Source organism: Balaenoptera borealis, assembly GCF_965194805.1.
Source record: "Balaenoptera borealis genome assembly, chromosome: 7".
NCBI classification, from domain to species: Eukaryota; Metazoa; Chordata; class Mammalia; order Artiodactyla; family Balaenopteridae; genus Balaenoptera; species Balaenoptera borealis.
The window spans coordinates 23,061,860-23,076,144 of record NC_138864.1 but is presented as its reverse complement, the minus strand read 5'-3'; the positions used below and the strand labels follow the sequence as shown (position 1 = coordinate 23,076,144).

General features: G+C 37.6%; 1 protein-coding gene across 2 annotated transcripts in view; it reads right to left on the bottom strand.

Annotated features, from left to right (window-relative positions):
- The window catches only part of ORC5 (origin recognition complex subunit 5), a 121,978-nt gene extending 108,028 nt beyond the window's left edge, over positions 1 to 13,950 (bottom strand). Inside the window, exons 1-4 of one of the 2 annotated variants that reach the window (XM_082399868.1) lie at positions 13,772 to 13,950; positions 9,591 to 9,683; positions 6,386 to 6,586; positions 963 to 1,037 (exon numbers count right to left, since the gene is read on the bottom strand). In XM_082399868.1, coding sequence (XP_082255994.1) covers positions 963 to 1,037; positions 6,386 to 6,586; positions 9,591 to 9,683; positions 13,772 to 13,843 — 441 coding nt within the window. In that variant the 5' untranslated portion in view covers positions 13,844 to 13,950. The remainder of the gene's footprint in view (positions 1 to 962; positions 1,038 to 6,385; positions 6,587 to 9,590; positions 9,684 to 13,771) is intronic. The other variant, XM_082399869.1, reaches the window with a different exon arrangement.
- Between the last annotated feature and the right edge of the window lie 335 nt (positions 13,951 to 14,285).

The following is a 14,285-nucleotide window of genomic DNA, read 5'->3' as shown; positions in this document are numbered from 1 at the left end:
TGAGTAATATATTTAACTTTTCAAAGGTGGAAATGCTCTAGGCACTGTCTCCCCAAATGTTTACTTAATTTTTATTATAATGTTCCTTAATACTTAAATAATACAGACATAAAACTAAGTAGGTATAAACTATTTATGCTCAAGGTACTTATAAAATTATAAAACCAAATATTTTTATTTATAAGTTAAATATAAAACTATAAAACTAGTAAAATTTAAATTAACATTATTTGAATATGATGAACATTACTGTTTTGCCTAAACTAAATCTTTGCTCACTTCATGAATATGGTACTAACAGGAAACAGCCACAGTCCTTTTGAGTTTAGCATTCCTATAGCAACTAGTATTAGTAAAAACTGAATTCTCTCACCAATTTCCTTTATTCAAATTACTACAAACTACTGCCTGTTGTTGCCATCATATTACTATTTGGCTTTCACCTGACATTTACATAGTAAGTCTCTCCCTGTTCTTTTCTTATTAGGCCATGACAATCACAGTAGAATTAGTGTTATTCAGTACCAACACAATTTTAAGTTGAAACACAAAGCTCGTTCCAAAATCTGAGTGGCCATGAGACAGAACATCAGATGATCCAGAACAGACTTATCATTCTTTTAGATTACTGAAATGAAAATTTTAAAATTCTTGCAGAGAGTTCAAAGTCTAGCCCACCCCCACCATTTACTCTAGCAACCACCTAAAATCTTTTAATAGAAAGCAGTGTTAGCCACTTCACAATCAAAAATAAAAGCTAAAATAGTTGAAGAATAAGTCTTATCAAATCACAAATTGTTTTAACTTTGAAAAAATGCTCAACTTCACACATAATAGAGAAATGCATATCAACTTTATATTAAGAGATTATTTCTCACCTATCAAATTGGCAAAATGAAAAAATGTGACAATACAGTTCTACTGATTAGGCCATAGGGGAAAAAGATTCATTCATCACTTACCAATTCTTGTAACCTAAGAAATCCAGGTAAAAGATTTGCTTCCATATCTCTTAGATACTCTGCTTTATCAAGAACCTTATGGAAAAAAAGAAAAGCAGTGTCAAAATTGATTTTAAAAGCCCTTTAGCAAAACATTTACATAATATAATGCACAATTCAAGATCTGAACTTCCCATGTTAAAAAAAGATGGAACTTATGAATTAATTTTTTAAACAGTATTTACATTTGTGGAAGACATTTCAAATAGGTCAAATAAGTTAAAAAATGAACTACTAACAACATGTTTCAACCCAGATTTTAGAGAATGGGTCATAGTTATACTAAAAAAGGTTTGTTTTAAAGATATACCATCAAAAAGATAATGAATTAAGACGCTCTAAGGACCTTTTCTTATAGGTATACAAGAAATAAAACTAATAAAACTATGTGCATTTTTAATTACATTTAGTAAAAGATAAATGTCTACCACATACCAATAATTACAAAGCTTTCTGACCTGACAGAAGAAAATTCTGAATTTCATCATGTAAAACTTTTCTTGCTTGAACTTTGTAACTCGATACTAAACCCTGTTTAACTAGAAAACCGATCATGTTAAGAAAGATTAAATTTTTGTTCAGTGTTATGATAATGCTACTGGGATTATGTTGCAAATTATAATCATTTAAATTAGGAATAAAATTAAAATGCAGGGAATATAATATTATTTCCCTGAATAGTCCAAATTGTTTTGTATCTGTTTTATTAATAGACAGCTTGAAACAATGTATGAGAGTAATCAACTTAAGATATTTCATTCTTAATTCATTTAGACAAAATAAAGCTAAAATTATTTACCACTAAAAAAATACAAATTAGTTTCTCCACTATGTATTCGCAATTGCAATTTTCCCATCAATTTCCATTTAAAAACTCTCTAATACAGGACACAGATTAATTCAAATAAACTGGCCCATTTGTATGCCCATTTTAATGCAAAACACAAAGCTGAAGCAATAAGTTAATAGTTCATTCTTCTGACTGGATACAATTAACCCACTGTAATGAATGGTTTTATGGTATTTTAATAAATGATCCTTCTTCAAAAGCAATTATCAGTGCCCGCTTCTGCAGCACATACACTAAAATTGGAACGATACAGAGAAGATTAGCATGGCCCCTGTGCAAGGATGACACGCAAATTCGTGAAGCGTTCCATATTTTTGCTGATTCATTTTGTTATACAGCAGAAACTAACACACCATTGTAAAGCAATTATACCCCAATAAAGATGTTTAAAAAAAAGCAATTATCAAATAACTAATATTTGAAGAAGTTAAAATTTTAATTCAGATTCAAACATTTTTTAAATAATTTACCTGAAGGTATTCTAATAGACTCTTGATTTGTAAGCTTGTTTACTGACTAGAAAACATTCTCAGACATCTTTCTGCATTATTTCCTAAGTGCTGAAACTTACCAATTCATATATTAGATAGGTGAACATTCTACGATTTACTCTAAATAATGTTCTATGCTAAACACCTGCAAACTTTTCCACCCTAATGTTTAGTCATCTAACAAATAACTTATTGAATGCCTACTTTGATCCACTGGGCCTGAAAAGTGAGTTGGGTCCTACTTATTCCTCATGGCTCTTTGCAGAATATTGATTCTCCCTCTTCCCTAAAGACACAACTTTGAAACTCTACTTGTTGGAGTCATCCAACACTCTGGGGTCATTCCTCCTTGGTCTTTAAATATTATAGTTTCTGACTATCACATCTCTAATATAACTCCTGTATTTTTTGGATATTTCAAAATCCACATAAATGACCTTCTGATATGGTAGACTCATTTCCTTAAACCCCTCTCTCCACCAGTGATCTTGTTGCCTACCCTACCCAGTGAAAGATCAACTTATTTCCTACATCACTGGTTTTTGAAGTGTCGTCTGTGGCCCCCTGTGAGGTGAGGGCAGGGGGGGCGTGCTGTTTCTGATACTCTTTCAGGAAGTTGGTGAGGTCAAAACTATTTTCATAATAATACTAAAAATTTACATGCCTTTTTCATCATGGTGACATTTGCACTAATGGTGCAAAAGCAATGGTGGGTTAAACTAGAGTCGCCTTAGCATAAATCAAGGTAATAGTGCCAAACTATACTAGCAGTTATTAATTCTTCACTATGTACCTGCTCTTAAGAAAAAAAAAAAAATTAGACTTTTGCTTCTAAGATGGAGTAGATGTACTTTCCTCTTCCTCCTAAGTAAAACTAAGAATCTTGAGTATTATTTATAAAACAAATGGGGCTCTGAAAGGTGGAAAGAAGAAGGCAGACCAGCTAGGGACCTCAGGACCAGAAGAATGACAACTCACTTCAGAGGGTGACTTGTCTAAGTTGTCTTTTTCCCTCACATATCCCATTTGTGGAGCTGAAGAAGCCGGCAACACAGGAAGGCCAAGCAGCACGGACCAAAACAGCCCCAACAAAAACCTTACTTCCTCTAGCCAAAGGACCAGGAAAGGGGCAGCTCAGAGAGACTTCCAGGACTATGCACTCTCCAAGTTTTCTTTGTATAGGACATCAGTACATCACTGATTTCTTGTCTCCTCATTTCTTCATCCCCTAAACACTGGAGCACCAGAATACTCGGTCACTGGCCTCACCTCTTTTCTAACTCACTCACTCTCTCGGTGACCTAATCCTGTCTCACAGCTTTAAGTACTACTACTATATGCTCAGCAGTCCAAAATGGTATCTCCATGTTGAACCTCTCTTGACCTCAGACTCAAGCATCCAACTGCCGACTGAACATCTCTACTTGGACTTAACATGCCCCAAACCAAATTCCTCATCACTCTTTCTCCCCCAGCAAGACCCCACCTGCTTCAGTTTTCTCCACTCGGATAATGACAACCTTATCCCTTCAAGTGCACAAAAACTTTTTTTTTTGAGTCATGCTTGACTTCTTTTTCTCCTCCTCCACACTCACTCTATCAGAAAATTCTGTCAACCCTACCTTCAAAATATATCCAGTCCATATCTTACCACATCCATTGCTACTACCCCAGTCTAAGCCAACATGTTGTTTGCCTAGATTAATACAAATGCTTCATAACTAGTTGTATTAGTTTCCTAGGGCTACCATAACAAAGCACCACAAACAGGGTGGCTTAACCAACAGAAATTTATTATCTCACAGTTCTGGAAGCTAGAAGTCCAAGATCAAGTTATTGGCAGGGCCATGCTTCCCATGAAGGTTCTAGAGAAGGATCTGTATCAGGTCCCTCTCCTAGCTCCTGATAATCCCCTGCCTTGTGGCAGCATAACTCCAATCTTCATGTGGCATTTTCTCTCTGTGCGTGTCTGTCTCAAAATTTCTTCTTTTTATTAGGACATCAGTCATATTGGATGAGGGGCCCAATCTACTCTAGTATGACCTCAACTTAACTAATTAGAACTGCAACGACCCCATTTACAAATAAGGTCATATTCTGAGGTAGTAGGGGTTAGAATTTCAACATACGAATTTTTGGAGGAAACAAATCAACCCATAACACTAGCCTGCACTAGTGTACTCTTGTACCCTTCGTTTGATTCTCAAATAAGTATCAAATGTACCTGTACTCTTCATTTGATTCTCAACATTACCCCTCTCCCCCTTACTTAAACTATATTCCAGCCAAAATGGCCTCCTTCATATTCTTTGAATACACAGGCATGCTCCAGTCTCCTCTGTACGCTCATGTAAATCTCTTTGCTTGGAATACTCTTTTTTCAGATATTTTCATGACTTGCTCCTCGCTTCCTTCAGGTTTCAGCTCAGTTATCATCATCTCAGTGAGATCTTCTCTGCCTTCCCCACTTAGAAAAATAACTAGCCTCCCCCGCCCAGTGGATTCTCCCTTACTCTAATGTACCACATCTGACATACTACATATTAACTTGCTTACTACCTATCTTCCTCAATTAGAGGCATTAGCCACAAGTGGGCAGACACTATTCTGTCTCTGTTCCATCTCCAGTATCTAAAATAGTGCCTGGCACGTAAGAAGTACTCAGTAAATATTTGCATAAATAAATGAACAAAATTAAAATGTGGAAGGAACTGTTTTATACATTTAAGGAGATGCAAGAATGCATAAGATGTGGTCCCTTCGGTGAGTATAAACTTAGCCATTATGAGAAGGTATTATATTAAAATTTAATTTCAATTCCAGAGATAATCATTTTTTAAAATAAGGTTACGGTGTTATAAAATCTCACTAATGTAAAACACATTATATATTTTCAGTTGTCTGCTAGTTATTTTCACATTGATTTAACAACTAAAACTTAAACTTAGCCAACCTAAAATCAAACAATTCATCTTTCCCAGACCTACCCCATACATAATTGACAAGTTTGACCTTTGCTGTCTCTTTCATTTATTCTTTTCTGCATCTTCTGCCCCAACTCTAGTCCAGGCCCAAATTTCCTCTAATGGAAACAGTTACAAGAGCCTCAAAACCATCTAGCCTATGTCTTTCAATCCCCTCAAATTCACCTATTCAACATGCCTTCATAGCAATCTTCCTAAAGCATGTTTGTTGCTCTAGTCTTCACTACGTCCTTGCCTCTCACTGCCTAGGAAATGAAATAAAGCTCGTTAGTATGGTTTTCAAGACACTCCCTGATCTACCCCCACCCACCTTTCTACTCTTCTTTTTCTTCCTTCATACTTTAAATCCACTAAGACCAGACTATTTGGCATTCCCTGGCCTCCATTCCCATCTGCATGCCTTTGCCTAATTCCCTCCATAGGAAATTCCTCTTCTTCAGTTTCTTCCTAATGATACCCGAATCATTCTTTTAGATCTATCTCAAATGTTATCACCTTATGAAGCTGTACCAGATGTGCCTGAATCAGTGCTTTGCATATCATGGTTATTACTAATCCCATTCTACATGTAGTCATATTTGAGTACGTCACGTCATAGCTCTTCCACTACACTGAAGCTCCCTTTAGATAAGAACTACATCCACAGACTCATAGGTAAGAGAACAAACTAGTGGTCACCAATGGGGAGAGGGAAGGAAGGAGGGGCAACATAAGGGTAGGGAATTAAGAGGTACAAACTACTACATATAAAATAAATAAGCTACAAGGATACATTGCACAGCACAGGGAATATAGCCAATATTTTATAATAGCTATAAATGGAATATAACCTTTAAAAATTGTGACTCACTATGCTGTACACCTGAAATTTATCTAATGTTGTACATCAACTATACATACCTCAATTAAAAAACTATACCTCAGTTAAAAAAAGAAATATATCTAAAACATTTTTATATTGCATAAGCACCTTGTACAATGCACTGTACATAATAAGTCTCAAAAGAAAAATATGGAAATTGATCTAATCAATCAGTTTTCAAATAAGATGATACTTACAATATATACAGTCTGATCCTTGAGACTTTCAGCTTTGGTTATTTGTTTAAATAAGCGAACGAAGTCATTAAATGTTTCACAGGTTATTTGAGTAGAACATTTACCCTCTGAAGAACTAAGATGATTCAGCTTGTTTAAAATTTGTTCCAAAAGCAGCCTCAAGGTAAAGCATTCAACACAATTCACAAAGACATGTGGAAGCTGAAAACAAAAACCAAAGAAGTGTAAATAGAAAACACACATACACAACAATGGCTCTGCTGGATATCCGCCATTTGCCCTTCTAAATATATACCCCACCGTTCTCCAAACTGCTCTGGAGTTTGGAGAATGCCCCAGGAGGCTGACCACTACAGACTGCATCACCCAGATTCTTATTTTCTGGCTCTGGCTGGATTCAGCCAATGGGAAGAACCAGGAGACAGAAGCAAAGTGGTAAGAGAAAGAAGTTGAATATTCATTCCCTTGACTCCCACCCCCATCCCACAGCTTGACAGTGGCTGCACCTTCTACCAAAGGCTACAGGTCGAGCTGGGCAGCCCCTCATCAAAGGCTACACCTCTTGCTGGGGCCTGATTACAGCTCCTTCCTGTGCCATTCAGGTCTCAGGGAGGTAAAGGCTCTCAGCACATCACCATCCCTTATTGGTTCCCTTAACATTTCTTCAACCTTTGTAAAATATTATAGTCCCTCCATTAAACTCACTTTAATTATTTGAGTTTTCATTTGTTTCCTACAGGGATTGAAAGCAAACCTGTATTTCCCGCTAAAGAATTCTTACAAAGAAACCCAAAAACATGGGAATGTTAAAATTCTTAGTGGGAATTTCTTACTTATAATTTTAAGATAATATTTTTAATTATGGACACACCTAAACCAAAAAAACATTTTTAAGAGTTAAAAACCAGAGTAATCCCCCTATGAGGACTTAGAACTAGCTCTTCATTTAGAGAACTATCAAAATGGAGCTAATTCCAGAAGTAACAAGGAAAAAAAAGATTTATAAATATAGTCTGTTCTCAAAATGAAATCACAAAAGCAGTACTGATCACTCAGAGGAGGACAGCTTGTGGCATCTGGCACAAATAATGGAACCTATAACTATTTTTAGCGACATTCTATAAATCTCACCCAATAAAGAGGCTTTTTTTTCTCAGAGTAGCAGTGTAACTAAGGCTTCATTATATTTACTTAGGCACAATTTCACCAGCATTTTCTGACTTCCTTTACCCCTACTCCTTTATAAACGAGAGTCCACAATAGCTCTGTTAAGACTGTCTTGTTTACTGCTACCTGTGTGCTATCCATGACCTTTAATGGCAGCATATTCTAAATGTCTTTGTGTACCTATACCAAAAGTGGTGATAATCATCATTACAATGTTTAAGTAGCAGCAAAAATCAAGATACATTAAAAAATGATATACAGCCCTTAAATATGGAACTTTCATATTCAGTTTTCATGCTTTTATTCAATATAGATATTTTTGGACACTTCATGCAGGGAGTTCCAAATGCAAATGCCTGAGCCAGGACCTTGTACACTCAGGTTCTGAAGCCTGGTATGAACCTCAGGCATCTGTATTTTAAAATGCACAGGCAATCTTCAGGATCAAAGGCTAAAATCCCTAAGTTGATATATGCCAAGAACTGTGCTGGGAATAATCTCAAGAAACTCACAGTTTCAAGCCAGGGAAACACAAACATTTATCACAGCTGAAAGGGATAAATATTATGACAGAATTAAGCACAGAGTGCTGAGGCTGCACAACAGAGGGGCATCTAACACAGCCCAGAGAGTCAAAAAAGGCTACCCAAAGTGTAAACACAAGAAAACCTAGCAAAATAAATAAGCATTTGCCAAATAATAGGGTAGAAGAGTTGGAGTGAACGAGTACAAGAAAGCCATTCCAAGAAGTATGTGCCAAGGGTTGAAAGTAAGAGACAGCAAGAACTGTAAATAGTTCAGTATGCCACACAAAACACGCATACTCTGAGGTAGAGTTAGGACCAGGGGTAGCAAGCTACAGCCTTTGGGTTAGCAATCTGTTTTGATATATACAGCCATACCCATTTAGACAGATACTATCCATGGCTGCTTCCACACTGAGGAGGAGTTGAGTGGTTGTAATATAAAGTACCTGGCCCGCAAGCCTGAAATATTTACTATCTGGCCCGTAAGAAAAAGTCTGCCCATCCCTGGCTTAGGATATGAAAGAGGGTGTGGCAATAATCACGAACAAGAGCAGCTAAACTTTATCGAGTGCTTACTATATACTAAGTATTGTGGTAAGCACTTTTCATGTATTAACTCACTGAATTCTCACAACAATTCCAAATGTTGTCACTATTAGCCCTACTTTTCAGATGCGAAAGCACTAAGGGGTGAACCCTGAAGAAGAACATGAGTCTGCCAGACTCTATCTCAAATTCTTAGGCATTATGTTAAGAAAGATAAACTGAACTCAGCTCACGAAGGGTTTTATATATCAGGCAAAACACCCGAACATTTTCCTAAAGATCTTATTTAAGATTTTCATGGACTAGCTGCAGGGTGGAGAACAGACTGCACTTAGGAAACTGTTGTGGAAATAAATGAAAGAAATAATGGTAAATGAAACTCAGGTAGCAGGAATGGCTACGATTCAAGCTACATGGAGTCCAGACATTAATGATACAGAATCAGCAGGATGTGTTTACTGTTCAATTTACTGAGAGAGTGAGGATAAAGAAAGAGTAAAGAGCAAGTTTAGACAACTGTGTGAATGGTGAAATTCACTGTTAGAGGCAATACGGGAAGAAGGGCAGGGTAAAGGTGACATATTTAGTTTTGTAGTTGTGGAGATTCAGACTTATCACTATCAATATTACAAATATGTACAATAATGGAGAAAAAACAGATTTTAGTATTTTTAAAGAATTTATTATTATGTGTGTTTTCCCCCAAATATTATCATCCAATGAAAGTTAGAGAGAGGAATTTGGCTCAACTTAAAAAGTGCATTCTAACATCAAGGCTCAAGTTATTTGACAATGCCTTCTGAAGCTTACAGTCTTTGAAGGTCTTCAACCAAAAGCTGGTCAGAAATGTTTTATGTAGAAGATATTCCTTCAGAGAAAGGTAAACTAAACATCTCCCAGATCCCTTCTATTTCTAGGAGTCTATGAATAAAAATCAATTAACAATGAGTTTCGGATATTCTTACCTCTAAAGTTTTCAACAAAGTTTGTGTTACATAGGTCTTTCCACTGGCAGTATGTCCATAAATAAAAATGGATGGAAAACTGAAATGATGTCTCTAGCAGAGAAAAGACAAATATCAGTCTGCACATACAAAACAGAAAATAAACATTCATCAACTTGTGACAAACTTTTCCATGATAAAGTAAATTATTCAATCCAAATGATTTCTACAGTGAGCATTTAGTGGATTCATCATTACACCTTAAACCTACTTGAATTCAACTCTACTCTTTCTCAAAATTTCTGCAAAATCACATTTGGCCTATTTATTATATATGATATATTACTATACATATATATATTCAACCCTTTTATTATTATACAGGTTTATATATATAAATGTTTGTATTTTCAAATTTATGAGAGATTTAACAGAATTTTCAAGAATAATTTTGACCATACTTCAATTTTTTTCTTAACCTTTTTTTTATAGAATCTAAGCCCACAGGCTGCAACTTCAGTCTACATTCTAAGGTTTGAAACTAAGCATATGTAATCACAGGGCTAGAAAGAATTTCAAGAGTCCTCTGTTCTAAGGAAAACTTACAGGATACTTCTGAATTATGCATACTACATTTACCTTGGCCTAAATGTGTACATTTCATCATTGTTTTCAATGATCAAATCTACACAGCATATATTTCAAAATACATATTCCCAAGATTCTCCTGAAGTACACTGAGTCAGCAGCCTAGAGAAAAGTAAAAATTGTCAAACACCCCTATATTGGTCTGGTCAATACTACAAATATGTTTCATTCATTCAATGAACATTTATTACACAGCTACTAAATGCTGAAAACCATGATGCACTAAAGAGTACAAAAATCAGAGATAAAACCTGCTTTGGAGGAATTCACATACACTTAAAAAATAATTATAAGAAAATTGGATGATGCAATTTTCATGAAAAAGTAGAGTCTCTATGATCATCATCTACCACTACAATAGTACAGGTGACGCTTGAACAACACAGGTTTTGAACTGCTTGGGTTCATCTATACATGGATTTTTTTCAATAAACATATTCGAAACAATTCTGGAGATTTGCAACAATTTGAAAAAACTCACAGATGAACCACATAGCCTAAACACATAGGAAAAATTAAGTATGCCATGAAGCGTAAAATATATGTAGATAATAGTATATCCTTACAAAGGCATAAGGTGAATGATATTTAATATAAAATTAATAATGTGTTAGTTTTCTGTTTTATAACTTTGCTTCCAAAGGATTACATTACCATACATACCATATGGTATGTCTGTGCCTCCCAGCCTCTCCCCCTCTCCGTTCCTCCCTTCTTCCTACCCCTCCTTCCTTCCTATAATTGGAGAAACTGTGTATTAGCCTATCATCACAGGTAAGTGGTTTTTCAAAAAATGTAACCATGTGTTTACAATACTGTATTATGAATATGACTGGAATACTGTACGCCATGAAACTTTATAAGGGTTCATTCATTATTATATAGGTAGGCTACCATGAAGGAATTCTATCCATAACAGAAGGCTACCATAAAGCAATCATATCGCTGCTTCTTTGTTATCAATGTATGAATCATTATACCTGTAAATAGCTATGAATTTCTTTTTCACATTATCTTTTCATTTTTAATGTCGAGTTAGTAATAGGTATAACATGCCCAGTGTTTTGTATTATTATGACAATATTGATATATTGACAGACGATTCATCTTATAAACAATGTAAACTTACAGTATTGATAAATACAGTATAGTACTATAAATTATTTCTCTTCCTTATGATTTTCTTAATAACATTTCCTTTCCTCTAGCTTACTTTATTGTAAGAGTACAGAATATAATACATATATAACATACAAAATATGTGTTAATTGACTGTTTCTCGGTAAGGCTATTAGCAGTTAAGTTTGGGGTGAGTCAAAAGTTACACACTGATTTTCAACTCCACAGGGGGTCAGCACCCCCAATTCCCACATTGTTCAAAGGCCAACTGTAGTCACAAACATTTATCACATTCTAGCCACCAAGTTACAAATTTCCTTTTTCAAGACAAATCAGGAACTCAGATTTATACAGGAAAATACTTTCTAATGGCAAATGCCTATGGCAAGAGCAGCCCAACAGATTAAAAATGGATGTTTCATACAGGGATTCTTTTCTTAAGTTTATACGTAACACTCTTCTAAATTAACTAGCTCAAAAATTCTGTAACAAGAATTAAACGCATGCTTGCTGAGCATCTCTGCTAATACAATACTATATTTCACCTTGAAAGAGAAGCACAAGATATCCTTCAGGACTCTTTTCCAAGCTACACTAAAACTCTCCTTTCCTGGAATCCTGCCACACTTATCTGCATCCATTATTTGGTGCTTAATAATATTCCACCTTACATCATCTTTTCTACTGTTAACTAGAATTGTACTGAACTCTTGCACTGTTATTTAACCTTTCACCTTCATAAACCTAACATAAACTGTAATAAGCCAGGATCTGGCACAGTGCCTGGAACAGAGAAGGTGCTTACTAAATATTTATTTGCTGAATACATAAATGAATCTGCTAAGAAATACGAACCAGTTTTTTATAGATCTTTGCATCTCCTACATGAACAGCACCTTACAGAAAAGTGCTATTAAAATTGTTAAATATGATTTCTTTCTGTGATCTACACCAAATCGATACCACTCATCTCTATTTGCCAACATTCATTTTCAGGAGGACCACTTCTGTTTGTAGTGATCTGGGTTTGTCTACTCCAGGAAAGGAATGCATAAGGTATAACTAAGAAAATGTTTCAGTGATAATATAGATAACTACAGTTAAAAGCATTATAACTGGGCTTCCCTGGTGGTGCAGTGGTTTAGAATCCGCCTACCAATGCAGGGGACACGGGTTCAAGCCCTGGTCCAGGAAGATCCCACATGCTGCGGAGCAACTAAGCGGCCCGTGTGCCACAACTACTGAGCCTGCGCTCTAGAGCCCTCGTGCCACAACTACTGAAGCCCACGCACCTAGAGCCCCTGCTCTGCAACAAGAGAAGCCGCCGCGATGAGAAGCCCCGCACCGCAACGAAGAGTAGCCCCACCTCGCCGCAACTAGAGAAAGCCCGCGCACAGCAACGAAGACCCAACGCAGCCAAAAATAAATAAAGTTAAAAAAAAAAGACCCAATGCCTTCTTTAAAAAAAAAAAATCTGACGTTAAAAAAAAAAGCGTTATAACTAGAATACTGAGGGTGCAGTCCCTGACCTCTTAGTTCCCTAACTAATGTGCCCCTTTAGAAGGAGGGTGGTACTTTTCCACTAATACTTCACAGGCCACCCCAGACTGCCACCCCGGTAGTTGGATGAAAGCAGTACTTAATGAAAGCAAACCAGAGGTGTGAGGGGAGAACGTGAGTGTGACCCTAAACTCTCATTTACTCTCCTTACAGATGAGATCCAAGTGTGATCAATTCCAAGTCTAATTAATGAGTCTGAAGCAAAAGGCTCACTAAAGGCCACCAGAATATAATCAAAAACAGATTAAGTATGGAATTGATGAATGCTACCTCCTATGGAAAGGACTCCGTAGCAGTGTTCATCCAGAGGAAACATTTAACCTCTTCTCTTAGGCAACACCTGAACTGCTAGTCAAGAAGCCTAGACAAGACCTCTTCTGTGCTTTATCAACGCTGGAAAAGCCGCTGAAGTTTTAAACCTGAAGCACCACGTTGGCCCTCACTGGTCTTGACAACTACCCATCCACACAGGACTTACACTAACTACCTCACTGAAACGTGGGGACTCACTTTTGAATAAGTAACACTGGGCAAACACACCTGTTGTATAAAATCCTGTTCAGCTGGGGTAAGAAGCAACTTCGAGTAGCTACTCTGGACTAACACCCCCTCAAAACCGTGGCGTGTGTAAAAGATGACGTCCTGGGCCAACGAGCCCTAGTGCAGCCCGGTCCTTCCCGTGCAGTTTAAGAGACCGCTCACAAGTTACTTCGGGTGAGGAGTGGGAGAAACGTATAACACCCCCTACCTCAACGCAAAAGACGGTCTACGGCCCCTCAATCCGAACGAAAATTTAAAAATTGGAACATGTCGCAAGACCACGGAATTGTTTGCCTTCGGGATTTGGAAGAGAAAAGATAGCTGGACCACAATACCTCTCCAAACAGGGACTGCAAGGTGGACACTTGGGACTCGCGACAAAGCACCATGTTTTCCAGGTGAGGCATCCTGGCGGGTACCAGAGGACAGAGGAGCCCGCAGCCAGCCCCGCGCTCACAACCGCAACCTCACCCACGCTCGGATCTCCGCGCTCCCGCCGGAAACCGGATTCTCGGGCTTGTGGGAGGAGCCGGCGTGGCCGTGCGTCGGCGTGACGTCAGCGCGCAAGAGGAGCGTCGGACCCGCCCTAGTCTTCCACAGCCTGAAGCGGTAGGGCTCTGGGCGCCGTAGAGGGGTTAGCGGAGCCTGCTTTGTGCGGTAGGGCGTCTCGGGCTGCGGCCTTTGCCGCCCAAAGGTCGAGAGGGGGGTGCAGGGATTGGCGAACAGAGAAAGCACTTGAAGGAGCTAAGGGGGCCCTGTGGGCTCCACTAAGTCGAGAACCTGTGGCTTCGGTTTTCCCGCCTAAAGGCCCCAAATTTAGAAACCGTAAGTGCTGGGGAGCTTTGTCGT